This window comes from Capsella rubella, unplaced genomic scaffold (genome assembly GCF_000375325.1).
Source record: "Capsella rubella cultivar Monte Gargano unplaced genomic scaffold, Caprub1_0 scaffold_7, whole genome shotgun sequence".
Lineage (NCBI taxonomy): Eukaryota > Viridiplantae > Streptophyta > Magnoliopsida > Brassicales > Brassicaceae > Capsella > Capsella rubella.
In genome coordinates this window covers 11571503-11596287 of record NW_006238917.1, presented here as the reverse complement: position 1 = coordinate 11596287, position 24785 = coordinate 11571503, and the positions used below count along the sequence as shown (strand labels likewise).

The 24785-nt window shown below is 31.9% G+C and overlaps 3 protein-coding genes across 9 annotated transcripts; 2 read left to right on the top strand and 1 right to left on the bottom strand.

Moving 5' to 3' along the window:
- The first annotated feature begins 1081 nt into the window (after positions 1 to 1081).
- LOC17880355 (chloroplast envelope quinone oxidoreductase homolog) lies at positions 1082 to 2891 on the top strand. The gene is made up of 4 exons (XM_006282608.2): positions 1082 to 1223; positions 1625 to 1766; positions 1847 to 1938; positions 2030 to 2891. Exons 1-4 carry the CDS (start codon positions 1158 to 1160, stop codon positions 2717 to 2719), a joined length of 990 nt encoding a protein of 329 aa, XP_006282670.1. The 5' UTR covers positions 1082 to 1157; the 3' UTR covers positions 2720 to 2891.
- Positions 2892 to 3931: 1040 nt separating this feature from the next.
- LOC17879158 (cysteine-rich receptor-like protein kinase 15) lies at positions 3932 to 7215 on the bottom strand. Of its 6 annotated transcripts, none has more exons than XM_006283190.2 (7): positions 6360 to 7215; positions 5543 to 5683; positions 5358 to 5476; positions 4888 to 5098; positions 4571 to 4808; positions 4331 to 4481; positions 3932 to 4255 (listed from the first exon to the last, which is right to left on the bottom strand). In XM_006283190.2, exons 1-7 carry the CDS (start codon positions 7213 to 7215, stop codon positions 3932 to 3934), a joined length of 2040 nt encoding a protein of 679 aa, XP_006283252.1. The 6 variants fall into 6 exon arrangements, with proteins under 6 accessions (XP_006283252.1, XP_023634638.1, XP_023634637.1 ...); XM_023778870.1 differs by having other exon boundaries at positions 5358 to 5473; XM_023778869.1 differs by having other exon boundaries at positions 5358 to 5495; positions 5559 to 5683.
- A 10161-nt stretch (positions 7216 to 17376) lies between these two features.
- Positions 17377 to 19001, top strand: LOC17880504. 2 transcript variants are annotated; one of them, XM_023779291.1, is made up of 6 exons: positions 17377 to 17464; positions 17547 to 17598; positions 17701 to 17868; positions 18034 to 18206; positions 18293 to 18473; positions 18554 to 19001. In XM_023779291.1, exons 1-6 carry the CDS (start codon positions 17437 to 17439, stop codon positions 18696 to 18698), a joined length of 747 nt encoding a protein of 248 aa, XP_023635059.1. In that variant the 5' UTR covers positions 17377 to 17436; the 3' UTR covers positions 18699 to 19001. The 2 variants fall into 2 exon arrangements, with proteins under 2 accessions (XP_023635059.1, XP_023635058.1); XM_023779290.1 differs by having other exon boundaries at positions 17547 to 17604.
- Positions 19002 to 24785: the final 5784 nt, after the last annotated feature.

The following is a 24785-nucleotide window of genomic DNA, read 5'->3' as shown; positions in this document are numbered from 1 at the left end:
ATGCCGTGAAAATACATGCATTACTTCTCAAAACAATTCCAGAGAAGTGAGAATTAACTAATAAACCAACAAGGCAAAAAGAGTAAAATAATGACTTTGTATATAGTTTATTTTTTTTTAATTCCAAGTTCATATATTTTAAAATAATATATTACTAAATGGTATATATTTTATATTTTTTTTCTACGAAACAAATACAGAGTAATCTTAGAAGTTTTGTAGCACGGTTTTTTTTTTTGGTACAAAGTAAATAAAACGTAAGTCAAAAGTATTTATTTTTTTATTATGTTTTTTTTCGGATGGTTTAGACTTTAGAATCTGAAAAAGATAAATATATACATGTACACTAAGGGATATATATAAATTAAGGTTGGTAAATAAAAAGAGGAGTATATGTTAGATCCTAGGACATTACAAGCAATATTGTCCTTATATTCGTAAAACCAATCATAGATACCATATCTAAATATCGGATATTTGTTATCCGTTTTAAAAATTAGTAATATTTGTATCTTAAATATTTTTCATTTTACTATACGTATCCTTTCGTTTTTATCGAAAAATGGATACAACTACTGTTTTTTAAGCTCAAAACTACTATCTAGATATTTAGAATTCCATTTCCGATTTTGTTCGGTTTTAATTATTTTCTCTTGGGTTTCGGATATCCGCAATAGTATGATTATTTTTAAAAAAATTTAAAATTAAATAAAATTTGATTAAAATTTTGAAAAATATGTCTGCAACTTTTGGAATATTTTTCTTCTTTTAAATAATTTTGATTATTTTGGTTTAAAACATATGATATCTAAGTTTTTAATGTATTAATAATTAGGTTAATAGGTTATATCAAATCTAAATATAATTAATATTTTTTAGATATCTTAGCCATGAGTCCATAACTAATTAACTATTATTGACTAGTTTCAAACTCATCACAAAGGAGCCACATGTGACCATTGATTGCTACATGTCATCAATTCACAACCCCAACTTTAACACACTTGAGGTGACGTGGCAACACTACAACCATTATTTTATAATACCGCTTTTACCCCTAAACCCTCTCTCCGCGTAAAAAGCCAAGAGAGCACCGTTGTTTCGGATTCAGAGATCATCGTCTCCGTCGTCGGAAAACTCAACATAAGCTTAAATCAATGGCCGGAAAACTCATGCACGCTCTTCAATACGATTCTTACGGCGGTGGCGTCGCCGGTTTGAAGGTTTTAATCTCTCTCTCTCTATAAGTGATTTTGTTATTGAGATTTTGATTTCTTCGAATTCGATTAGGTTACAGAGCTTACTTAGATTACATGATACATTGATTTGATTTTAAACACCTTAGCCAAGTTTAGCTTCTTCGTATGTGATTACTACTTGGATCTCTTTGTTCTGGGAATGTTTGGGAGATTTGAATACAGAGCACACGAATGTTAACAATGGTGGTTATAGTTTTAATCAGACTATGATTTGAAAATTGAAATCACATTTTTGGTAAAAGTGTTACTACTGATTAAGATTATGATGTGAACTGTGAAGTTACTAGTTAGTGTTCTGAGATTTGTGATGCAATCTTCGTATGTGTAGTCTTTTGATGGTGTTATTATCTGAATAATGTTACCAGCATGTCCAAGTTCCGGTACCAACACCGAAGAACAATGAGGTTTTCTTGAAGTTAGAAGCGACTAGTTTAAACCCTGTTGATTGGAAAATTCAGAAAGGAATGATTCGGCCGTTTTTGCCTCGCAAGTTCCCTTGCATTCCTGGTAAATTCTAATAGCTTTTGAAGTTTTATAAGCTTTCGAAATGTTGGTGGAAGCTTCTTTGATGTTCTTTCTTTAATCAGCTACTGATGTTGCTGGAGAGGTTGTTGAGGTTGGATCTGGAGTTAAGAATTTTAAGGCTGGTGACAAAGTTGTTGCGGTTCTTAGCCATCTAGTAAGTTAGCTGTTGTGGTTAATGTTGTAGCGATTACTCTTATGGAACGTTAGGGGAAAAGAATGTAACTGTTTTGGTTGTTGTTTTTCAGACTGGAGGTGGACTTGCTGAGTTTGCTGTTGCGAGCGAGAAATTGACTGTCAAAAGACCCGAGGAAGTGGGAGCAGCGGAAGCAGCTGCTTTGCCTGTGGCTGGTCTAACGGCACTTCAGGCTTTAACTCAGCCTGCGGGGTTGAAGATGGATGGTACAGGCAAGCAGGCGAATATACTTGTCACAGCAGCATCTGGTGGGGTTGGTCACTATGCAGTCCAGCTGGCAAAACTTGGGAACGCTCATGTAACCGCCACGTGTGGTGCTCGTAACATTGACTTTGTCAAATCTTTAGGAGCGGATGAGGTTCTCGACTACAAGACTCCTGAGGGAGCCGCCCTCAAGAGTCCGTCTGGTAAGAAATATGACGCTGTAGTCCATTGTGCAAACGGGATACCGTTTTCGACATTCGAACCAAATTTGTCGGAAAACGGGAAAGTGATAGATATCACGCCGGGGCCTAGTGCGATGTGGACTTATGCGGTTAAGAAAGTAACAATGTCAAAGAAGCAATTAGTGCCGCTCTTGTTGATCCCGAAAGCTGAGAATTTGGAGTTTATGGTAAATCTGGTGAAGGAGGGGAAAGTGAAGACAGTGATCGACTCGAAGCACCCTTTGAGCAAAGCCGAGGATGCTTGGGCCAAAAGTATCGATGGACATGCTACTGGGAAGATCATTGTTGAGCCATAATAGCGTTTTCGGGATCTTTAACTGTATGTGTTACTAAAAGTGTCTTCCGTTTTACAATACAGATTACTTTCTTTTGTGAAGTTATGTAAGAGTCCTCTGTTCTCTCATTACTTTCTTTTGTTGTTTATAAAAAATTGAATGGAATAGTGAGTTGTTTTGGTAAGTATTGTTTTTCAGCTATCTTCAGCCACTAACGTCATCTTCGCCACCACTCTCCAGCTGTGGCACCGCGGCCAATGGCTAGTTTCAGCCGTCGTTGTGGCATTCATATGTCCATCGGCTTGACTCTTGCCATTGTGGCTCTTGTGTTGGTTTCAGGTTTCAACCAATTAGTTTCTCTGATATGTTTTGTTGAAAAACATAAGAAAATTCACATTCTTGAATAAAATTTATAATTAATGACATTTTAATAACTTTCGCCAATCAAGAGGTTTAATTTCACTAACATACAAAAGTTCCATGTTTTATATGTTCATGTAAATAGAATTATATAGTATATAATTTATTCAAAGCACTTAACCAATCCTATTTTGATTTTAAAATCTATGGAAAACGACGAGGTGACTAGAATAAGATATAATAAACTAGAACGAACTAAACACTCCCTTAACAGAAATTTCTCATCTTGTATTTTTCATAGCAGCAAATAGGAAATAATTAATTATGAATTTGCCATTTATTTGTGACCAATTTTTTGATTTTGCCATTTTTGGTAAAATCTTATGAATTTGCTATTTTTAGGTTAAAAATATGTGACTAAACATGCATTGTTCTTGTTATGCTTGGATTTAGTACGTTCTAATTGTCTTTAGGATTTAGTATTTATTATTAAGTACGTCTTTTATAAAGAAAAATGGACATTTTAAAAATTCAAAAATTGCAAATCCATATGATTTTAGCAAAAATGTCACATTCGTAAAAACATTTCCTAAAAAATGGCATTTTCCGTAAGAATCCTAACAGTAAACTTAGTAGATATATTTTCTCGGTGGCAGATTTATGTCTTTCAAATATTTTATTGAACACTATTTCTACAGTCTGCTTTTTTTTTTCTATGTTCTTTTTAAATAAAATACATAAATAAATTACACTTAATTCATCATACCAAAACATATGTGAGAAGACAATGTTTACATGAAGAAAGAAAACATTTTACATGAAAACATAACAATGCAAATTGATTCAAGCGTGAAAGGTTAACAATACCAAAATTCAACGTGGATATAAATCGGTTACCGAGACATCGCCAACAGAAGCTACAATAGACTTGCTAGTCGTAGATTGATTTGAATCAAGCTTCTCTTTTTTAGGTCCATTCTGAACGAAAAACCCTGGCTGTTGTGGTACCGGTAATATCACAGTATTACTAGTAAGCATCGCGTAGATGGTTGACAAGATTGGACGTTCAACAGGATCTTCTTGAACGCATAACAGACCGATATGGATGCACCGAACCACTTCACTCTTCTGGTAGTTATCTGCAATAACTGGATCCACGAGATCTAGTGCTGTTCCGTTATTCCAAAGCCTCCAAGCCTAACATTATCAAGTAGTCTATTAGTTACTTTGCAACCATGGTTCAAGGTAAATATGTATTGTCTTTAGACATACATATGTGACCAAGTTATGTGCGATGTCTGTCTCGTCGAAGCTTCTATTCTTCCTACCGCTTATAAGTTCAAGAACTAACACTCCGAAGCTATAGACATCAGATTTCATTGAGAACTTGCCATGCATAGCATATTCAGGAGACATGTAACCGCTAGAATCCATGAGAAAACTTTAGTATGTTGGCAAAATAATGTTTAACAAACTTTTACTGATGAAAAGTTAAGTGGGAATAAGACTTACTAGGTACCAACAATTCTGCTTGTGTTCTCTTGGGTTTGGTCCATTCCAAAGATCCTTGCCATTCCAAAATCAGCAATTTTCGGATTCATATCCCCATCCAGAAGAATGTTACTCGCTTTGAGGTCACGGTGTATGATAGTGAGCCGTGAATCTTGATGAAGATATAGAATCCCCCGAGCAATTCCTCCAATGATCTTGTATCGTCGAGCCCAGTCCAGCTGACCTTGCTTTGTAGGGTCTGTGCACATACATAAATTATAAATGACTCTAAAGATCCCAATTTTTGAAGATTGACTAACTTGAATAATGTAACTGACCAAAGAGGAAGTAATCAAGGCTCTTGTTGGGCACATACTCGTAGACCAATATCCTTTCTTCTCGCTCTAGAGAAAATCCCAAAAGCCTAACCAAATTTCTATGTTGAAGTTTCGCAACAACAACAACCTCGTTCTTGAACTCTGTTTCGCCTTGCCTCGAAGTTTTTGACAACCTCTTCACCGCAACTTCAGTCCCATTAGTTAATATACCCTATCCATTACCATCATCTCGTTATCGTTGACATGAAATTTTAACTAAAAAGTACACAACCTAACACCTATATTACGCAAAACAAAACTCTTAAGTCGCTATTTTTTACAACTTGTATGTATCTTGTATGTATCTTCGAATAGCTTTTCCCTTCACCATTTGGACTTAAGTTATATTTTGGGAGACTGTGAAGTTGAGTAGTACAGTAATTTAGAGGATGATAGTTTCAAATATCCTTAAACATATATAGTATATATACCTTATACACCTCACCAAATCCGCCTTCACCGATCTTATTACGGTCTGAATAATCATTTGTTGCAGCTCGAATTGTTCTATAATCAAGTTGCAATGAATCTATGGTTGTCATATCATCTCCTATTAGCACAATAGAAGTCTTAGTAGATGACATAATTATGTCAAACCTATTAATTGAATCTTTACCATCAAATGTGGGTGCAGTCTCATTAGTCTTCTTCACCTTCTTTGTAAAAAAACAATAACCAGCAATGAGAAGCAGAACAGCCACCACTATTATAGATCCAATAATGGCTACCATTAACAAAGTTGAACTCCCACGTTTTCCTGCGTTTCAAACGTACCAAAGTATTTAATTTTCTGTATTAGGATTAGGACTTAGGAGCAATGTTCTAAAATACGGTATACACTATTTGTACGACACATCACTGCTTAGCGTATAGTATATACGGTCGTTTATGGATATATTTTATATATGTAGACATAAAATTTGTTACCAAAATATTTAACATTTTTATACTTACAAAATATTTTAAAAATTCTGAATACCTAAGAAGTATGAAAAAATAGAAAATAATGATATATTCACTTCATAGTTAATTTGTTTAAGAAAATTATCAAACAGTTACAATTTTATAAAAATATTATCAAATGATAAAGTTTTTTGTTTTTGAGTTTTCGGAAAATCGTTATATATGCAGGATTTAAAGTATATACGCTATATGTACGCCATATATATGGACCATATAGCTTTTACGGTACTGAACCACTTTATAGCTATACAGCGTATATATGGTCGTCCATAACGTAATTTAGAACACTGATTAGGTGATAGAAAATCGGAGATCGACTATTGAGATGTCAACCAAGCCCAAGAATATGGAAAATATGAAGATGTGGAGATTCTTGGGCTTCTTTGACATCTCGACCGTTGATCTCCGGTTCTCTATCTCCTAATACTTCATAATTAATTCTAAAACATGAAAAAAAACAGAGCTCTGACCAGGCTGTGGAGGAGGAGGAGGAGGAATAGCTGACACCGGAGGAATAGAAACTGTTGGTGGTTGAGATATCAGTGGCGATGGTATATTTATGGATGATTCGTTGTAAAAAGGGTAAAGCTCGTATCTTGAATTACAGCTCGGGACAAGAAGTCTTCCCCCGATATTTGTAAAAGGTAATTGACTGATGCTAAATTGCAGACAACTAAAACAGTCTTGTGTTGTCAGATCAGGAGTGCACTGAAGCAGTACGTACAAAACCTGGAATGCAGAATAATTAGCTTTTCTCGCATCAAATTTTCTTGGGCTGGCTAGGGCTTCCTTGGTGGCTTCGTTCATCGTGGACAAGATCACGTCTTTGAACCGGCCTTGTTCGTTTGTGGGAATATCTTTTGGGTTTCTTTGTGTATAATCTCCATAGGTCATAGAGATGGAAAGAATATTCCGGTTAGAATATCTGAGCATACACTCATCGTAATAGAGCACGACCTCTCTCACGTTAGGACATAATCTTAACGATTCTTGGACCGAAAAGGCAACGCAGCTGCTGCAAACTTCCGGGGAGTAATCTCCGCGGCAAAGAAAGAGTCCGGTGACTCTATCGGGGGCTTGTCCGGCCGTGGCATTTTGAAATCCGGTCGAGTATGAAGCCTTGGGTGAAGAGAGGGAAGACAAAAGGGTTTTGAGATTGGTGAAGTAAGTGCTGTTTTTTGAATATGTTGGCGTCGCCGTTGCCGTTGCCGTTGTTGTGTTGGGACAGTTGTGGTATATGTAATTAGGATTTTGAGCAGAGGCTCTGAATATAGTGATGAAGGAGAAAAGGAAAATAAGATAGATTAAAGAGGCACGAGAAGACATGTTTTGGTAACTTCACTTATATCTGTTCTACTCTATGGAGCTCCCATTTATATATACACTGGAGTAAGGGATGGTTTGTGACTTTGAAAAGTCCATCAAAATCAAAGTTTCTCTTTTTGTTTTATTTTGTTTTTCTTATAGTAACTCACATATACATATTTTTTAAAGATAAAACTGATAATGAAAAATGAGAAATTCCCTAGGATACCAGAAATTCCCTTCGATACCATCGTTTTAGTTTTTTTTTTTCAAAGATACTACAATTTGTTTTGAATGTTAAAAAAAATTAGTTTTAGGTTTATGGTATTTTTGAAAAAAATATTTTAGTGTTATTTTCGGAAAATAAAACTTTTAATTGTACTTTTGGAATAAATACCTACTTTCATAGTATTTAAGAAAATTCCCAATAGAAACTTAACCAGTTTATAATTTTGTTTCAAAGTTAGTCGGTTAACTTGAAAGCAATGTGACAAAAAGCTTTAAAATACCTCATTTATTTTTTATTTGGACGTTTAATACCTGATCTTTTTTGGTTAGAAGAATAATATCCAAAATAATAAAAACGTGCAATTTAATACCTAAACTATTAAATATTGACATTTTCCTCCCTACGATCTCTCAACAAAAAATATATTCCAATTTTACCCCTATTCACTTTTATTTATTATTAATGCATAAAAGACTATATTTTACTTTACTATTTCATTGTAATATTTCTTTATATCTTTAAATAAAAATATATATTTCATATTTCAATATTCATTTTTAGATATGAAATATATAATGCAAAATATATCTTTCGTTGGATCTTTTAGAAGTTTTGGATAAAAATAGAATACAATTTTTGGATATAAAATATATCTTTCATTGGATATCTTAAAAAGTGTTAGATAAAAATGAAAAATGAAACGGTTAATTAGCTGTTTTTCTGGTATTTTTCAAGAAGGTGGGGCTGGAAAATACTTGGGGCTACCCGAATGTTTCAGTGGTTCAAAAACAGAGATACTAAGTTACATCACTGAGCGTCTGAAGGCTAGACTCAGCGGTTGGTATGAGAAGACCCTTTCTTTAGGAGGTAAAGAGGTGTTATTAAAATCTGTCGCTATGTCTCTCCCGGTATACGCAATGTCCTGCTTTAGGTTAACTAAACACCAATGTCAGAAAATCAATAGTGCTATGTCAAGCTTTTGGTGGAATGCAACTGAGGACAAGCATAAGATGCATTGGGTCTCGTGGGAGAAGCTATGTCAATCTAAAAAACGAGGAGGCCTTGGTTTCCGGGACATTGGACAGTTTAATCAAGCACTATTGGCTAAACAAGCTTGGCGTTTGCTTCACTATCCGGATTCATTGTTGTCAAGAGTGTATAAGGCCAAATATTTTACAGATAAAGGTTTTCTTGAAGCTAAACTGGGCTATAGACCGTCCTATGCTTGGCGTAGCATCATGTTTGGAAGAGAATTGTTGGAAAAGGGTCTAATGAAGTCCATTGGTAATGGAGTCTCTACATCGGTCTGGCTGGATAAATGGGTTTATGATGACAAGCCAAGGCGACCGTTCAACAAAGAATCGAGAATGGATATCAATATGAAAGTTGCAGCGCTGATAACACCACAGGGTGAATGGGATCTCCACCTCTTAAATGAGCTCTTTCTACCTTGTGATATCATAAGCATATGTTCATTTCCACCGAAAGTTGATTTGAGTGACAGTGTAGTTTGGGCGTACACATCAAATGGTAGTTACACTGTTAAAAGTGGCTATTGGTTACTTTCTCACTCGGGAGACCTGCTAGAATCAGTCTCGCAAAACAAGCAACAGCTGAACCGCCTCAAAGAAAAAGTGTGGGCTTTGCGAACAGCCCCAAAAATAAAATTGTTCCTTTGGCGAGTCCTCTCAGGTGCTGTAGCGGTTGGAGAGTGTTTGAGAAGACACGGAATTGGTGTAAACACTCTGTGTAAAGTTTGCACGAGGGATGAGGAGACTATATCTCACGTTCTCTTTAAGTGTCTCTCTGTTTTTCAGGTTTGGGATGTGAGTGGTCTACCAATACCTACACAAGGTTTTTCAATGTCGGTTCCAGAGAATATGGAGTACATGTTTTCGTTAATGGAGAAAACAGAGATAGCCTCACATTTGCGAGCAGCGATACCATGGCTACTTTGGGAGATTTGGAAAGCTAGAAACGGGTTAGTGTTCTCACAACAAGCTATAAACCCCCATATCGTGTTGGTCACGGCATTAAGAGACATGGAGGAATGGTGTCAACAACAAGAAAACCATGAGAATGAGTTCCGGGTTGGTGGTAGAGTACTTCTGGCAACCGGAAAACTGTGGATTCATCCGCCGTATGGGACGCTCAAATGCAATATTCATTCATCTTGGATAAACGAATCTTCTTTTAGTGGTGGAGCTTGGGTCTTGAGTAATCATGAATGAGATGTTTTGCTTCATGCGAGAGATGCTTTTCGGCCTTGTTATAATCGTATTGCATCGGAGCTGAAATGTGTTCTATGGAGCTTATCTAGTTTACATGATCTGCATTATGACATTTGCGAAGTTTGGTTGGACTGTAAGGCAGCTTGGGAAGCTATCACAAATCCAGTTTCTTGGCCTAAATATCGGGCATCGTTATCTAAGATCGGGCAAGTAATACGGGTGATGCGGAAGGTTTCTTTTCACCTTTCTTCACCGAAAGCTAATTTATTGGCTAGAGAGATTGCTTGCAGCGTTACACGGGATGGTCGACTAACTTCGTATCTAGCGCTTGGTGGTCCGTCTTGGCTTCATGACCGGATTGAAAGGGACAAACGTCGTGGAGTTTAATTCTTGGTTTCTTTTCCTTTACGATTTTTGGTTTCCATCTTATGGCTTATGGTTTTGTTATGCACAATCATTTTCTAATAATATTGAATCATTCAGCGTTAAAAAAGAAAAGAAATATACATATCATTTTTGGATATGAAATATATAATTCCATATATATATGTCTTTCATTAGATTTCTTAAAATATATATTTGGATAGAAATAAAATATATATTTGGATATGAAACATATAATTCAAAATAAACCTTTCATTGAATCACTTAATATTTTTGGATAAAAATGAAAAATGAAATATATATATTTTGAAGTAAATCTATAAATTAATGATGCAATGAAATAATACTAGCAAATATTTTTCTTTCAATAAAATTGTAATTAATTTCATGTCATTTATACACTAATAATAAATATAAGTGAAGAAGGGTAAAATTGTAATTTTTTTTTGTTGAGAGATCGTAGCGAGGAAAATGTCAATATTTAATAATATATGTATTAAATTGCACGTTTTTATTATTTTGGATATTATTCTTCCAACAAAAAAAAATCAGGTATTAAACGTGCAAATAAAAAATAGGTGAGGTATTTTTAAGTTTTTTTTCCGTTTATTTTTTCTTTTTCTTTTTCTTCCCTAAAATTGGAAAACGAACGATGTACTTAGTTATTCACAAATATGTGTTTCCATGTGTACACTGAACGAGTACATCTTTTCTCATTTGTTCATTCATTTTTCCGGCATCAGCTTACGTAACTCCTTAGTATTTGAAATAATTCCAATATGCAGAAGCGAAGGATGCGAAGGATGCGAAAGTGAAGATAAACAGTGTGAAACATATTGAAAAGATGTAATGGATGAATGGATGACGAATGCATGTTGAAAAGATGTAAAATATACACATATAAGTTTAGAAGCATGTTAGAATTGCCGGATAATTAGATTTTTTTTTTGCTGGTTTATTGTTGAATTAATTTTTAATTTAAATCGGAGGTTGTATTGTTTGATTGTTGGTTTAGTTGATTGTTCTGCTGGTGATGCTGATTTAAATGGGTTTAGTTAATTAATAACTAGATTTTACCCCGTGGTACACCACGGGCCTAGTATTTTATGTATACCTGATATGTTAAAGTTTAACCGTTATAGTTTATATATATGTAATATGTTGTATGATAGTACATGTAAATGTGTGTTTATCTTTATATATTTTTTTTGAAAATAGTATATAAAATTAATAGAGGATGGTTTAATGATAGTTTGTAGTTATAATGGCTAATAGTATTTGTAGATTAATGAAATAGTGTGTAAAAAATGATTTGAATTTACACTTTCATAGTGGGCTTAGTAGAAGTGTGTAACTGTAGCTCGTGATTTTTGCTAAGCAAACTTAATGGACCCCGATGCATAATGTATCTTTGGTTTACTGTAACTAACAGCAAAACGTACATACATAAAACTAACATTTCAACGTTTACACGATCTTAATTGTCGCCGATCTAAAACGGCTGTTCATCAAATTTTTCTTTCTTGTTGAACAAAAGATTTTGTCCGAGATAAAAAAGATTTACCCCGTAGTACACAACATATCTATTTTTTATAATTAATTATTAAAAGAAGTTAATTAGTTTAATGATTTTATTGTTTAGTTAATATAAATGTTACGATGTGTATATACGTTGTTGTATAACCAAATTTACCTCATGGTAAATTTTTTGGTTTTAATATTGATGTTACTGTGTATATATTTTGATGTGTTTTTAATAATTAATAGATTTTGTTATTGAATATATGTGGTGAAAAAACTATAAGTATGCGGTTTTTTAAAATGCACTATAATTAAACTCATATTTGCTAAAATATATGGATAGTATACAAAATGTATCAATACAGTCCTACTGTAAGATTTTTTCTATAGCTGCAAAAAAGTATTTTTGATTTATCATTTATAGTGCTTAATAAGATTTGGTTTTTATGTTATACACCATTTACCCCGTAGTACACACGAGCCAACTTTTTATATTTAATTTTGTATATAAATTTTGTGATTTTGTATTATAAAATGAATGAGTATTATATTCAAATTAATAATGAACAAAATACATTTATTTAGTAACTACCAAGCAGTAAAAGTTGTCATCTTGTATTAAATTCTAATATTTTAATACATTTTTAAATATGAAGTATGAATAATTTGAGATATATATATATATATATATATATACATGTATATATAAAATTATTGTGGATGAGTCAAACATTATAATAAATTATAATACTTTAATTATTCGTACTGGAAATATTAATGGTGTTAATAAAATAATAAAATGACGATTTAACCATAACTTTATGTTATTTCATATTTATACTAATAACCCGTCTTACCATATAACCCCGTTATATGTAGAATGATAGGTTAAATTTTCTATATGTTTAAATATTAATAATATCCTATGTTTTTAATTAATTTTAAATTTATCAGTTATCTTAATTAAAGATATGAGATGATTAATTAATAATTTTTTTAAAAATGGTTAGTGCACGACCATAGATTCATGTGTCATTTCCTTGTCAGAATCTTCTTGTTTTTTTTCGAGGTGCGAGCAAGACCATAACTTATCTAAAGGGTTAGGCTAAGTGCATTAGCATATGTAGACAAAAGTCCCACGTAATTATTGGTAAAAAAATTAAAAATGATCAAAATAGGTGGGACGTATACAAAATCGGGACCGTTATTCGTTTTGGTTAGTGCATTATTCGGGGGCCCCGCGACACGTGGCGGCCCACGATTGGTTGACAATTTTTTTTTTTTTTAAATCTTAAGAAAGAAAGAAAAAAAAATGTTGTGGGACAATTTTATCTGTATACTCCAATGCACATGGTTTTAGATGTGTTATTCTTTGTACCAGTGATGTATGATTAGAATGATAAGCTTAATCTTCGGCTTGCTTCTCAAACCACTTCCTGAATCTCGTTTTCATTTTCGCCTCTGGTTCCCATGTCTACTCCAAAATGCCATCACAGTCTCACTGGACTGTGATCAAAAGCATCTTCTTACGCCGAAATTCTTTGACTTTCCTCTTGAGAACCTCCACTGGTCTCGCCTCCAGAGTCATGTTGGTTAAAGATCTGTAGGAAACTTAGACAATACCTCATCATCCTTATGCAAACATTTCTTAAGCATCGAGACATGAAACACCTTATGAAATGCCTAAATAACCTCGGGTAACTCCAACCGATACAACAGCAGCCCGACCCGCTCCATAATCCTTAAAAGACCCATATACCTCAGACTCAATTTAGTCTCGGCAAGGGATATATTAGGACCTTGCAACATAGCCATCTTGAATTACACTATATTTCCAACCTCAACTCAAGCTCTTTCCGCCTCTTATCAGCATAACTCTTATGCCAATCTAGAGCTTCTCTCATGTTCAGCTTCAAAATCTGGATCTTCTCCGACGTTTTCTGAGCGAAATCTGCAACCAATATGCTCCTCTCCCCCACTTGAGTCCAACATAATGGTCTCGTGCATGGCCTCTCATACAAAGCCTCATAAGGAGTCATGGCAATACTCGCTTGGTAGCTATTGTTGTATGCAAAATCTACCAAGTTCAAGTGATCCACCCAATAGTCACCCAGATCTAGTACACATATTCTCAACAAATCCTCGAGGGTCTGAATCGTAACTCGGATTGTCAATCTGGCTGAGGATGATACGTTGTACTCAAATTCATATTCCTTCTGGAAAGCCCTCCAAAACGTAAAAGTGAACTTTGAATCCCGGTCTGAAACAATACTGGTCAGAACTCCGTGAAGCTTCACTGTCTCCTGCATATACTTCTTAGCCAAAACCGCTACTCCATCGGTCATCTTAATAGCTAGAAAATGTGCACACTTAGTCAACCAGTGCATAATGACCCAAATAGAATCCTTAAACCGAGAAACCGACAATCCCACTACGAAATCCATCATGATTATATATCACTTCTACTCCATAATGGGCAAACTCTGGAACAAACTGCTTGGTACCCGATGCTCTACCTTCACTAACTAGCAAATCGCAGTCTACGATCCAGTTAGCAACATCCTGACCTAATAATAATACCGCTTGAGATCCCGATACTTCTTAGTCGCTCCCGGATGAACCGGAAACATACTAACATGAATCTCCTTTACGATCTCTTGCTTCAAACTCTCATTATTAGGCACATAAACCCGCCCGTGAACAAAACATGTTAACATTACAATAATCATTAATATATATTTTAACTTGTTTATCAAATCGTCACTCCAATACACACGGCACTGCGTATGCCGTTTTACCAGGGAGGGACAAGAAAGTTGATCTTGACCCAGTTGTCCTATGTATATTTGGTAGACTCATGTGCAATTTCTGTTGAGTCAAGCTTGTCGTAACAAAAGGTTTCTAAAAATTATATGAATGTTATAGAATCTCATACGCAGAGATTGATGCACAATTGGAGCAAAGAAAGGGCCTGCCATGAGAAAAGCCAAAATATACAGACTAAGACGAAGTCAAAGACAAGTAAAGAAAAATAGGAAGAAGACTCATAAGCTCTTACAACTTCAGTCTATATTTTTATTGTCAAATATTATTCTCTTTACATTTAACAAAATAAAGCTTATATATGGGGTAAAACAAATCGGTTATGGGTTTATCGATTCGATTTAATTAGAATTCTAGAAATTTGGATAAAATAATTTTTGTAAAGAGGCAAAAAGTTTATATGAAAGCTAAGTAAACAACAAGTAAAAGGGAGAACAATGCGGCAAATTAAATTATTATTCAGAAAAGATATAACTTTCATACTTTTACAATACAGTATGTTGGATACTATTTTCGTCATATAATCGCAAAAAAAATTAAATCTATGTTTAAAATTATAGAAGGGTTAATAATACTTTAGTTTAAACTTGGTGCAGAGTTAAAATAATAATAACATTTAAAATTTTAAATTATTTTAAAACATTTTAAACTTTATATGTAATTAACGATATTATTTATTTTACAACTTGTTTTGTCTTAGAACCGGCCCGTCCTGTCACATAATCGCTGAAAAATTAAACCATGTTTAAATTAGGGGGATTTGCACAACTAACATTTTTATGATACCCTTTTCTATAAGTACTCTCTATAGGTGTCCACTTTCAAAAATACCCTCTTCAATCTATAAAACGATTAAATTACTCTCCTTTAATATAACACATGATGAAGAAAGGAATATTTTTTCCAACAAAAATAATATTCTTTGCGAAAAATTTCCTGCCAAAAATTTTCGACAAAATTTTTCCCGCCAAAAATTTCCGACAAACTTTCTGAGCCAAAAAAAAATTCCCAACATAAATTTTCCGCAATTCCTTAAAAACCTTGTAAATATTTTTAAATCCCTTAAAAATCCTTTAAAACCCCTTGTAAATCTTTTAAAAGTCATCCAAAACCTTTCAAAACATGATTAAACCTTTTAAAACCATTGTAAATCATTTTATAACATTTATAAACACTTGTAAATCCCTTTAAACCCATTATAACCATGATAAATCATATAATAAAAACTTTTGTAAAATTCTTAAACCCTTTAAAAACCCTTGTAAATCCTTAAAAACCATTTTAAAGAACTTGTAATACCTTTAAAAACTTTTGTAAACCCTTTAAAAACCTCTATAAACTTCTAAAACCATTTAAAATCCCTTGTAAATCCTTTAAAACTATTTTTAAATCTTTGTATGTCTTTAAAAACACTTGTAAATCCTTTTAAAAACACTTGTAATTGATGACAAAAAAAAAAAAAAACACATGTAATTCCTTTTAAAAAACTTTTAAAAATCCTTGTAAATTTTTAAAATCGTTTAAAAATCCTTGTAAATCCATTTAAAAATGTTATAAACTTATAAAAACTTTTAAAAACCATTGTAAACCATTTAAAAACCATTCAAAAACCATTCAAAAACCTTTGTAACCTTTTAAAACCCTTTAAAAACCATTACAAATCTCTTTAAAACCATTAAAAACTCTTGTAAATCCCTTTAAAAACCCTTGTAAATTTTGGCGGGAAAGTTTTTACCGGAAAATTTTTGGGGGAAAAATTTTTGGAAGGATTATTAAAATTTTTGGGGGTAAAATGACCATTAAAATTAAAGAGCGGGCAAAAATGTAAATGACAAAAAGATGGTATCATAAAAAGGTTATTGGTATCAATTTTTCTTTAAATTACGGCAGTCCAATAATATTTTAATTTAAATTGATGTAGATTTAATATATTAATAACACTGAAACTTTCAAAAAGTCTTAAAATAGTTAAAATATCTAAAACGTTATAACATTAAGAATACTTCTTACTTTTTTATAGAGTTTAAATATTTAGAATATTTTAAAACACTCTATAAAGATTAAATATAATATATAAACTTTTAAAATTTTTGAATATATTATAATATTTGAAACATTTTCGAAATGTTTAATTTGTTCAAATAAAATACCGTATTAAACATAATAAAACATTTTAAATTTGGACGCCTCAAAAATCCAAAAACCCTATGAATCATTGTCAAATGTTAAACATATGCAAAAAATAATAATTTGTAATATATGTTTGTTTTCAAAAATTCAAATTGCAGAATATCGGAATTTTCTTTTGGATTTTTGCTATATATAATTTTATGTAATAAAATAAATTAACAACATATAAGATCACGTAAAGATATTGGACAATTATTTGAGAGAAATAAATTTTTAAAAATAAGAAAATGAGATTTTGTATTTATTAGGGAGATATTTTAGGAATATTGTTAAATACTATGATTATTATATTTTAAATAAATATAAACTGTATTGTTCCGATTTTAAGGGAGAAAACATTATGGATTTAATTGTGTTGATTAATTTACGAAATATAAATCGGTGGGGAACTGATTTTTAAGCTTGTAATTGATGTATTTAGTTTAATTAAATAATGCATTGTGTAGATTTTAGAGAGATTTTAGGAGAATTTAATTAGGAAACAACTTTATGATTTTATTTAATTCACTATGTAATTGAATTTTACAAAAATAATTGGGGAAAAATATGTATTGCCACTCATATTTACACTCATTTTTGCCCAATAATTGAAGTGTTAAAACCATAAATATTTTATTTTTATCTTTTGTAATATGGTTTTGATTGGGCCTTTTAAATTTGTCCACTGGGCTTTTAACTTTTTGGACAAAAAAAGAAAAGAAAAGAAAGAACAAGTCAACAAAACGATAGATGATATTAGAAAACAGAAAAGATTCTTAAATAATCTTTAATTCAAAACAAGATTTTGAAGTTATAAGTCTGAGAAATCTCTGCAAAAAAAAAAAAAAAAAAAACAAAACAAAAAGAACCTTATTGTAGGTAGCCATGGGTGGTGGTGATACTCTCGACGATGGTAAATTTCTTGAACTTTTTCTTGTTTCTTGAATTGTCATTTAATTTTGCATGTTTGATAACGAAAATTAAGTATTTTTAAAATGTTATAGAGGAAGAATCTTCAAGATCATCATCATCATCTCCTTGTTTCAGTTTCAGGTATTATTATTATTACTACTTTAGTTGAGGGTTTAAGGATCAGAATCTTCAAGATCATAATCAAGAAACTGATTGTTTATTTTTGATATGTGGTAGTGATGATGATTCAGGGTTTAAGTATTGTGTTTCTGAACACAATTTCTCGATTTTGGCTACTGAAATGAGAAGGGGAGATAAGGCTTACCAAGAGATTCTACAAAATCAGGATCTGTTGCTCAGAAGCAGTAAAAGGAAACTTAGACAAGCCAGGAACAAAATCTTGAGGTTTTTTTATAATTTATTTCATTTAATTCAGTTCAATTTAGGGAATAGTTGTGTTACTAATTCTACATTAGTAATTGAATTAATAGTTGTGTTACTAGTTGTAGTTGGTGATCATATAAATTGAATTAATGATGTTTATGTTTCTGGCTATTATGGTTTATATAGCTATACTCCTGGATCGTTTTCTGATCGGAAATTGCGCGATAACGATGTTCTGAAGACTACATCAATCATCCTTGTTGGTCCGAAAGGAGCCAGGAAGAGTAGTCTTGTTAATCAGATTACAAGAGTGATCGAAGACGATGAATTTTTACCCCCAGCTAGAGCTCAAGAATCATGTAAAGTATATTTATATGTTTGATTTAGTTTACTTATTTTCAGAGATGAGATTAAATCCTGTTTTTGTCGTTCTCTCGAATCGTAGTTGGTATGCAGTCTAAAGGAGGGACATATTTTGTTGAGGAATATATGATCCCAAGAGGAGGTTCTGGTTCTTTTTGCTTGTATGACACGCGTGGTTTGAGCCATGTCCCGTCATCTGATAACATTAGTATGATTGAGAAGTGGATGACAAGAGGCGTGCGTCGCGGCGAACCTGTCATATGGTTACGATTCTTGATTTATTCTCCTTTTAGGCTTTAATTAGTTATTGTTTGTTAACTTGGTGAGTTTTTTATATGTTCAGGGGATCCGATAGCTCTGAGTTGAAGAATAGACTAATCCGAGATGGTGGTACCGGTAATGAGATAAGGAAAGTGAATTTCGTTATCTTTGTTGTTGATGCGGTGGAAATCTTGCCCGGGATCCAAATCCTAAGTCTGAGTCTATGACTAAAGGAGAGCCTAGCATTGATTTGCATATAGCGCGACGCCTATGGTTCGACGAGGGGAAAGTGGCTAAGGCAGAGCCAAGCTTGGATTTGTGAACCACTCGACGCTTGTGGTACGTTGAGTGAAAAGTATGGAAGCTTCAACATCTGATATGTAAAAAAATAAAGTTGATGTTTTAGGAAACTTGAATTGTTCTGAGTCTTCTCACCGGTTCAATAAGGTTCTCTTACTTTGTTTTAGTTAAAACGTATATGTTAATAAATAATAACATTGTTTATAATAAATAATAATCAGATTCTACTACTAATCTAAAAGCATCACGAAAAAAATAAAGCGCGGAAAAATATTTACGTAAACCTTGTTACGTTAGTTATAAATTATAATATAATTTTTATTTTCATTTGATTCGTTAGTTATAAATAATAATAACATTTAATAATTTTTCTATATTTAATTTACTTGGTTTCATATTTTGATCGATCTGTAATCGGTAACACTATTTTGGTTTGGATACAATGTCAAAATTTGTTACTTATAAATTTGGTAAAGTCCAAAAACAAAATCCTAAAATTTTTTTTGTTCACCTATGATTCTGTGAATTGAAGTGGTCATGTTTAGAAATTCTAATTTAACTTTCTGATATAATTTTTTTTGTTGTAGTTACTACATTGAATAAAATATGTTATTTTAATATTTTAGTTATACATTTATGTAATTAATATCTCAACAAAATATTGAATATATTAAGAAAAAAATATTACATGATGTCTATAAATAAAAATTAGCATATATATTTTCTTAACTAAAGGAAAATAAGATATTAATTTTTAAGAAAATATAATGCAATCAAAATACACAAAAACTAGATTATGTATACGTATACTACCTAACTACAAAATCGTATGTTATACACACACATTACAAATAAACATAATTTGATTCTTTATAAAAGAAATATTTTACTCTTTAATCTAAAAATTGTATTGCTGATTTTTTTGGATACGAATATTGTACCATTACAATAACTAACAATAATTGTGATTCTTAATTTTCATGACATATAAATGTTTGTTATTGTTTCCTAAAATTTCTGAAACAACAAATGAATTATGTTATATAAATTTCAAAAATATTAAATTGATTATCGTATAAGAAAGAAAGAAATATAGGCAAATTTTTTTATTTATTATTAAATTAATAAAATGTAATGGTATTTTTTTTGTAATATGTCACATCATAGCTGGTTAAAGTGCTATAAACATTTCTTAAAAAATAATGGATATAGAGATGTTGGGACATTTAAAATCTATTAATTTATAGATTTAAATTTATCAAACATTTAATTTAAGAATTATTTGGTAAGTTTTTTTAAAAATATTTAAAAAGTAGATGTTTTTGATACAATAAAAATATTAGAAATTAACTCTGCCTTGAAAAACTAATGTGGCAGCAGATAAAAGATTCAAATTGCGATCATGACTATCGAGTTAGTTTGTATTATTTGGATAAGTCACTTATGAGGGTGTATACCTTGCATTGGCAAAATTAGGAATCAATTAGTCGTTTTTATTCACATCACCAAAAGAGCTTGTCGGTCATTAAGACACACTAATTTGTATATATATATATGATTTTATGACACACTAATTTGATCAAACTTAGTACACTAACTTAGATCCTGACTGTAAGTAAAACTATGGTATTGAAGTATATAGTGTTTTTGGCTTAACTTGACTAGCTGTGCTCTTTATATTTTATCACGTTTGACTAATAAAGTTATTTTTTTGATGATGTTTGTTGAGAAAACAAAGATGACTTAATTCAAGGTGTCACTAGACAGATGACTAATATAATACATATAGATTATATAAATTACGCCTATATAATCTATAATTCTTTTTACTTTGATATCGTCAATAGTCTTAAGTAAGTTGTCATAATAAAGTTGGTTAACAAATTTTCTGGTCAATAAATCCGCTAAACACTTATAATTTTAGAGTGTTCTTGGTCAAGTTGCAAATCTAGAGTGTATGAAGGCTATAAAAGTGTCTATTTGATGACAAAAAAATGTTGTCTATAATAGAGTATGCACAAAAAACAAAGAGTAAAACTTGTCTATTAAACAATGTCCATAATTAATATGACAGCTAGTAAAAATGTCTCGTCTCATGTCAGTTTTCTTTTTCTTCTTTCTTTGAAAGTAATTTTGTCTTTTTTCTGTAACATAAAAATGAATATGGCATTTTATAAAATACAAAGTAGAAAATTGCAGTTTTAAAAGAATGAGTTTTGAAAACGGCATCTTCTATATATATAAAGTTAACTTTTTCTCTCTTCTCCTTATGCCACATCAGCTGCCACATCATCATTCATCTTAATTTTTTACATTGATTTAGAATTATAACACTTTAGTTTTTAATTTTTTTTCTACCTCATAACTTAGCTTTTATTTTATTTTTTATATTCAATAATGGTTTTAAGAAAATAAATAATATAATAAAAAACATTTATGTCCAAAATAAATAAAACAAATATTTATTTATAAAGTAATGATCAATTTTTTGATTAATGGGACTAAATACAAAAACAAAATACAAAACAAGGATATTTATACTATACATATAGATATACCACTAAATTGATGTCATCTGAAGCCACATCAAACGAGAACACAACCGATTTTAGGCATAAGAAGTAGAAAAAAACTAAAAAGTAAAATGAAAACACTTGGATAAATAAATAAGTGGATTCATTAGAATAATTTGGCCTACAAAAATTGAAGGCTTTTGAGATGTAAGGTTCTAACAGCTACTATTTGACCTAAATCAAAGTTTAACAAATAACAATAAACATTCCATATACTAAATTAATACAAAAACAACGGTAAAAACAAAAAAAATAAACAAAAAACAAAGAAAAATCAAAATATAAATTTTCAAATATAAAAAAAAAACAATTATAAAACTCCCACGCGCAGCGCGGATCAACAACTAGTTTTATATAAAATTCCCTTTATTGTGTTAAACAAAGGGAAAAAAAGAGTCTATTAAAATAGAATATATCAAAGGTTTGTTCAGGTAACAAACAATACCAAATAGAATATATCTCAATGTAGAAGCAATTATTTTTTTCCTTTTTTTTTTGTAAACTAATGTAGAAGCAATTTTACTCATTTAATTAAAACTGTTATGTAATTATTATTATCTTTTGATATTTTTGTGTCCTTTACACAATTTGCAATACTAGCGGTCTATCTTTTACAACATTACCTTCCCTATACAATGAATTGTTAATTATATGTATACAACAAAATGGCCAGATTATACAATAAAATGGCCAGATTATACAATAAAATGGCCAAATAACAAAAATGCAAAGACATTAACAACCAAAGAAAAAAAAAACGAAAAATAATGTGTGAATGAAAAGTTCGTCGGTGGCCTCACTCTTCTTCAATAATCATCTAAATAAATAATATATTAATTTGTTATTTAATTTCAACTATATTATTTTTAGTTTCCTTGTCTCTCTGTATTTACCTAGTCCCTCTCTTGAACCCTTTGCTAGCTCTAGTGCTCTACGATACTATAAACCAAATTTGATAATTAGCTAATTTTTATTGTTGTTTGAATTTTACAGTAAATTAGAAAAATACAATTTCATTAGCCTACGAACTGCCCAAGGTTGCCTCTTAAGTTTATTTTATTTATTTTTTCTTAAATTTTTTTTTATTTCTTTGGTTTATTTCTTTGGTTTAATGTCTTTAAAGTAAGAGATAAAGATTTTCTTAAATTTGTTTTTTTCTTAAATTTGTTCCAAACCATAATCTTACAATACAGTAAAAGAAAAAAAAAGTTTACATAAAAGATTATTTTACTTAAATAAAATAGTAAGTGAACGTACTAAATTATGCAATCAAATAGTTTGTAATTTGATACTGTTTAGTCGAAAGAGTGTACATATAGTAGTAGTATGTACAATAATATTATACGAAAAAAAAAAAAAAGTATGAGAGATCATGAAAATTGGTTTCTATCAGACCAATAGTATGCTCATTAGAAACTCATTTGGAATGTGTCGTCTTTTAATTGGTTTATTTTTGTTTTTAAAAAATAATAACTATTTATTAAACTTATATTAAAATTGTTATGCCTTGTCCCGTAACTGAGTTTTGTCGGGAATGAATTGGGTGTATTGATCGATCGAGGGCTTAGACCGGTCAATCTTGAATGCAAATTTTTTGATGTTAAGCGACACCAGTACTTGTTGGATGGTTGCTCAACTCTAACCAACAAATTTCATCAATGACACCCTGGTTTCAAGAACTATGGTGGTGTATACAGGAAAATAGAGAAAATCAACCTAAACTATTTGCTAGATGGCAGTATTTTAATACCTAAACGAAGATACTCGGCAAATAGCAATCTAAACTCACGAAATTTTCAAATTTCTAACCAAAATTATATGAAATTAGCCAAAATCAACATATACGGAAACAATGTTAGTTAAGCACTTAACGACGATATGTCAGCCGACACCACCAGCAAATACTCTAGGATGATTTTTGCTATTTTCGCGTGGTGTATGCAGAGAGGTTTTAGATAATTAATTTGGTCAGCAATGTCACTAAAATGCACTTATCTTTTTTAGTCAACCATCCCTAAAGAACTTCATAGTTAAGCATGATTGAGCTGGATTCTTTTGATGATGGGTGACCTTTCGAGAAGTGCTTTTCAAAACCATGTGAGGAAAAACATGGGGAAAGAACATGTGCTGACTTGTAGGGTTGATAAAAAATCTTTAAAGCCTCTCGGACATAGCGTACTGATCTTCGGCTAAGGGTGGGCTCACGGGCCGAGAGAGGACATCTGGTGCACTAAAAAAGTTTGGCTCAAGACGAATAGTGGATGTGGGGTCTATCAAGATATGGTAATTTGGGAGTTACAAGTGGTATAAGAGCCAAACTCAAATAAATGTGGAGTCAAGATGCCACACCGTCAAGGGGTGATGGTCTTAGTTCACAACAAAGATGCTGCAGTCCGTTAGTGGGTTAAATTGTGAGACTCCTATTTTAAGACATTTGGTGCTGCATGCAGAGAGGTTTAGAAGAATTTATTTGGTCACCTATTTCGGTAATGTGAAATTATCTTTTCAAGAAACCATTTAAGATAATCCCATAATTAAGCGTGTTTTAGCTGGAGTAGTTCATGATGAGTGACTTTTTGGGAAATGATTATCGGAACTGAGCGAGTGAGGGCACAATACAAAGAATGATCACATGTTGATTTGTTGGGTTGGTAAAAACATCTTTAAAGCCTTCCTAACTTGGCCTACTGACCGTCGAATAATGAAGCACTCAAGGACCGGAAGAGGATTGGGGCCCTTTAAGTGAAGTGGGCTTATGGGCCTAGAGTGGACTTGGTGCCTATTAAGTGGTGACGGTCGGGCCGTTACATAGTCAAAGAGGCATAAGTAGTTGTTGAGAGCAAAAATATGATATGTAGTTTGGGTTAACTAACTGCAGTGTGTGCAGTGTTGGTCTTTAAAGTGACCAGCGTTGATGAAGTGAAGCCGTGGTTGGATCGAGATGAAGTATTTCAACCCATCTCTCTTGTTACTCGATTAGTAAGAGTTGTTGGGTGTATAAATCAGTAACAAGATGAGGTGGTGTTTGGTATTACGTGATTAAGTGAAGCTTGTTCGAGAAAGAGGAGTCATGTGGCTTGTCCGGGTGGATCACGAAGTAGTTCGATTGACAGTGAAGGTAGTCTGAAGTGTAAGGTACTTGTAAATTAAGTACATTTGTATGGTTTTGTTGTTTTGCTGCGTAGAATGGTTAGATTGTGTTCTTAGCTTGAATTTAACATGTTTGTAAAAAAATTTGTCATAAGCTAAATCGACGCCGGAAATTTTGTTGTAAATATTGGATTTTGGCGAGACAGTGTTTTTGCATATCCAATGTGTTTAAAAATAATATGATTTATTACTAAAACATCAATAATTCTAAGATCATATACATTGGTTAGATATTCCTATTTTTCTAGGATATCTAACTAATATATTACTAATATCTTAAACAAATTAATT

What these genes read in the sequence shown, in the direction of transcription:
- LOC17880355 (XM_006282608.2), top strand. Translation starts at nt 1,158, where the DNA reads ATGGCCGGAAAACTCATGCACGCTCTTCAATACGATTCTTACGGCGGT. An exon ending in GTGGCGTCGCCGGTTTGAAG is followed by an intron (nt 1,224 to 1,624) that starts GTTTTAATCTCT and finishes TAATGTTACCAG; the next exon opens with CATGTCCAAGTTCCGGTACC. An exon ending in TTGCGGTTCTTAGCCATCTA is followed by an intron (nt 1,939 to 2,029) that starts GTAAGTTAGCTG and finishes GTTGTTTTTCAG; the next exon opens with ACTGGAGGTGGACTTGCTGA.
- LOC17879158 (XM_023778867.1), bottom strand. Translation starts at nt 7,215, where the DNA reads ATGTCTTCTCGTGCCTCTTTAATCTATCTTATTTTCCTTTTCTCCTTC. An exon ending in GATTTGGTGAGGTGTATAAG is followed by an intron (nt 5,099 to 5,357) that starts GTATATATACTA and finishes GGTAATGGATAG; the next exon opens with GGTATATTAACTAATGGGAC. An exon ending in CACATAACTTGGTCACATAT is followed by an intron (nt 4,256 to 4,330) that starts GTATGTCTAAAG and finishes TGATAATGTTAG; the next exon opens with GCTTGGAGGCTTTGGAATAA.
- LOC17880504 (XM_023779290.1), top strand. Translation starts at nt 17,437, where the DNA reads ATGGGTGGTGGTGATACTCTCGACGATG. An exon ending in TGGTGATACTCTCGACGATG is followed by an intron (nt 17,465 to 17,546) that starts GTAAATTTCTTG and finishes AGTATTTTTAAA; the next exon opens with ATGTTATAGAGGAAGAATCT. An exon ending in AGCTAGAGCTCAAGAATCAT is followed by an intron (nt 18,207 to 18,292) that starts GTAAAGTATATT and finishes CTCGAATCGTAG; the next exon opens with TTGGTATGCAGTCTAAAGGA.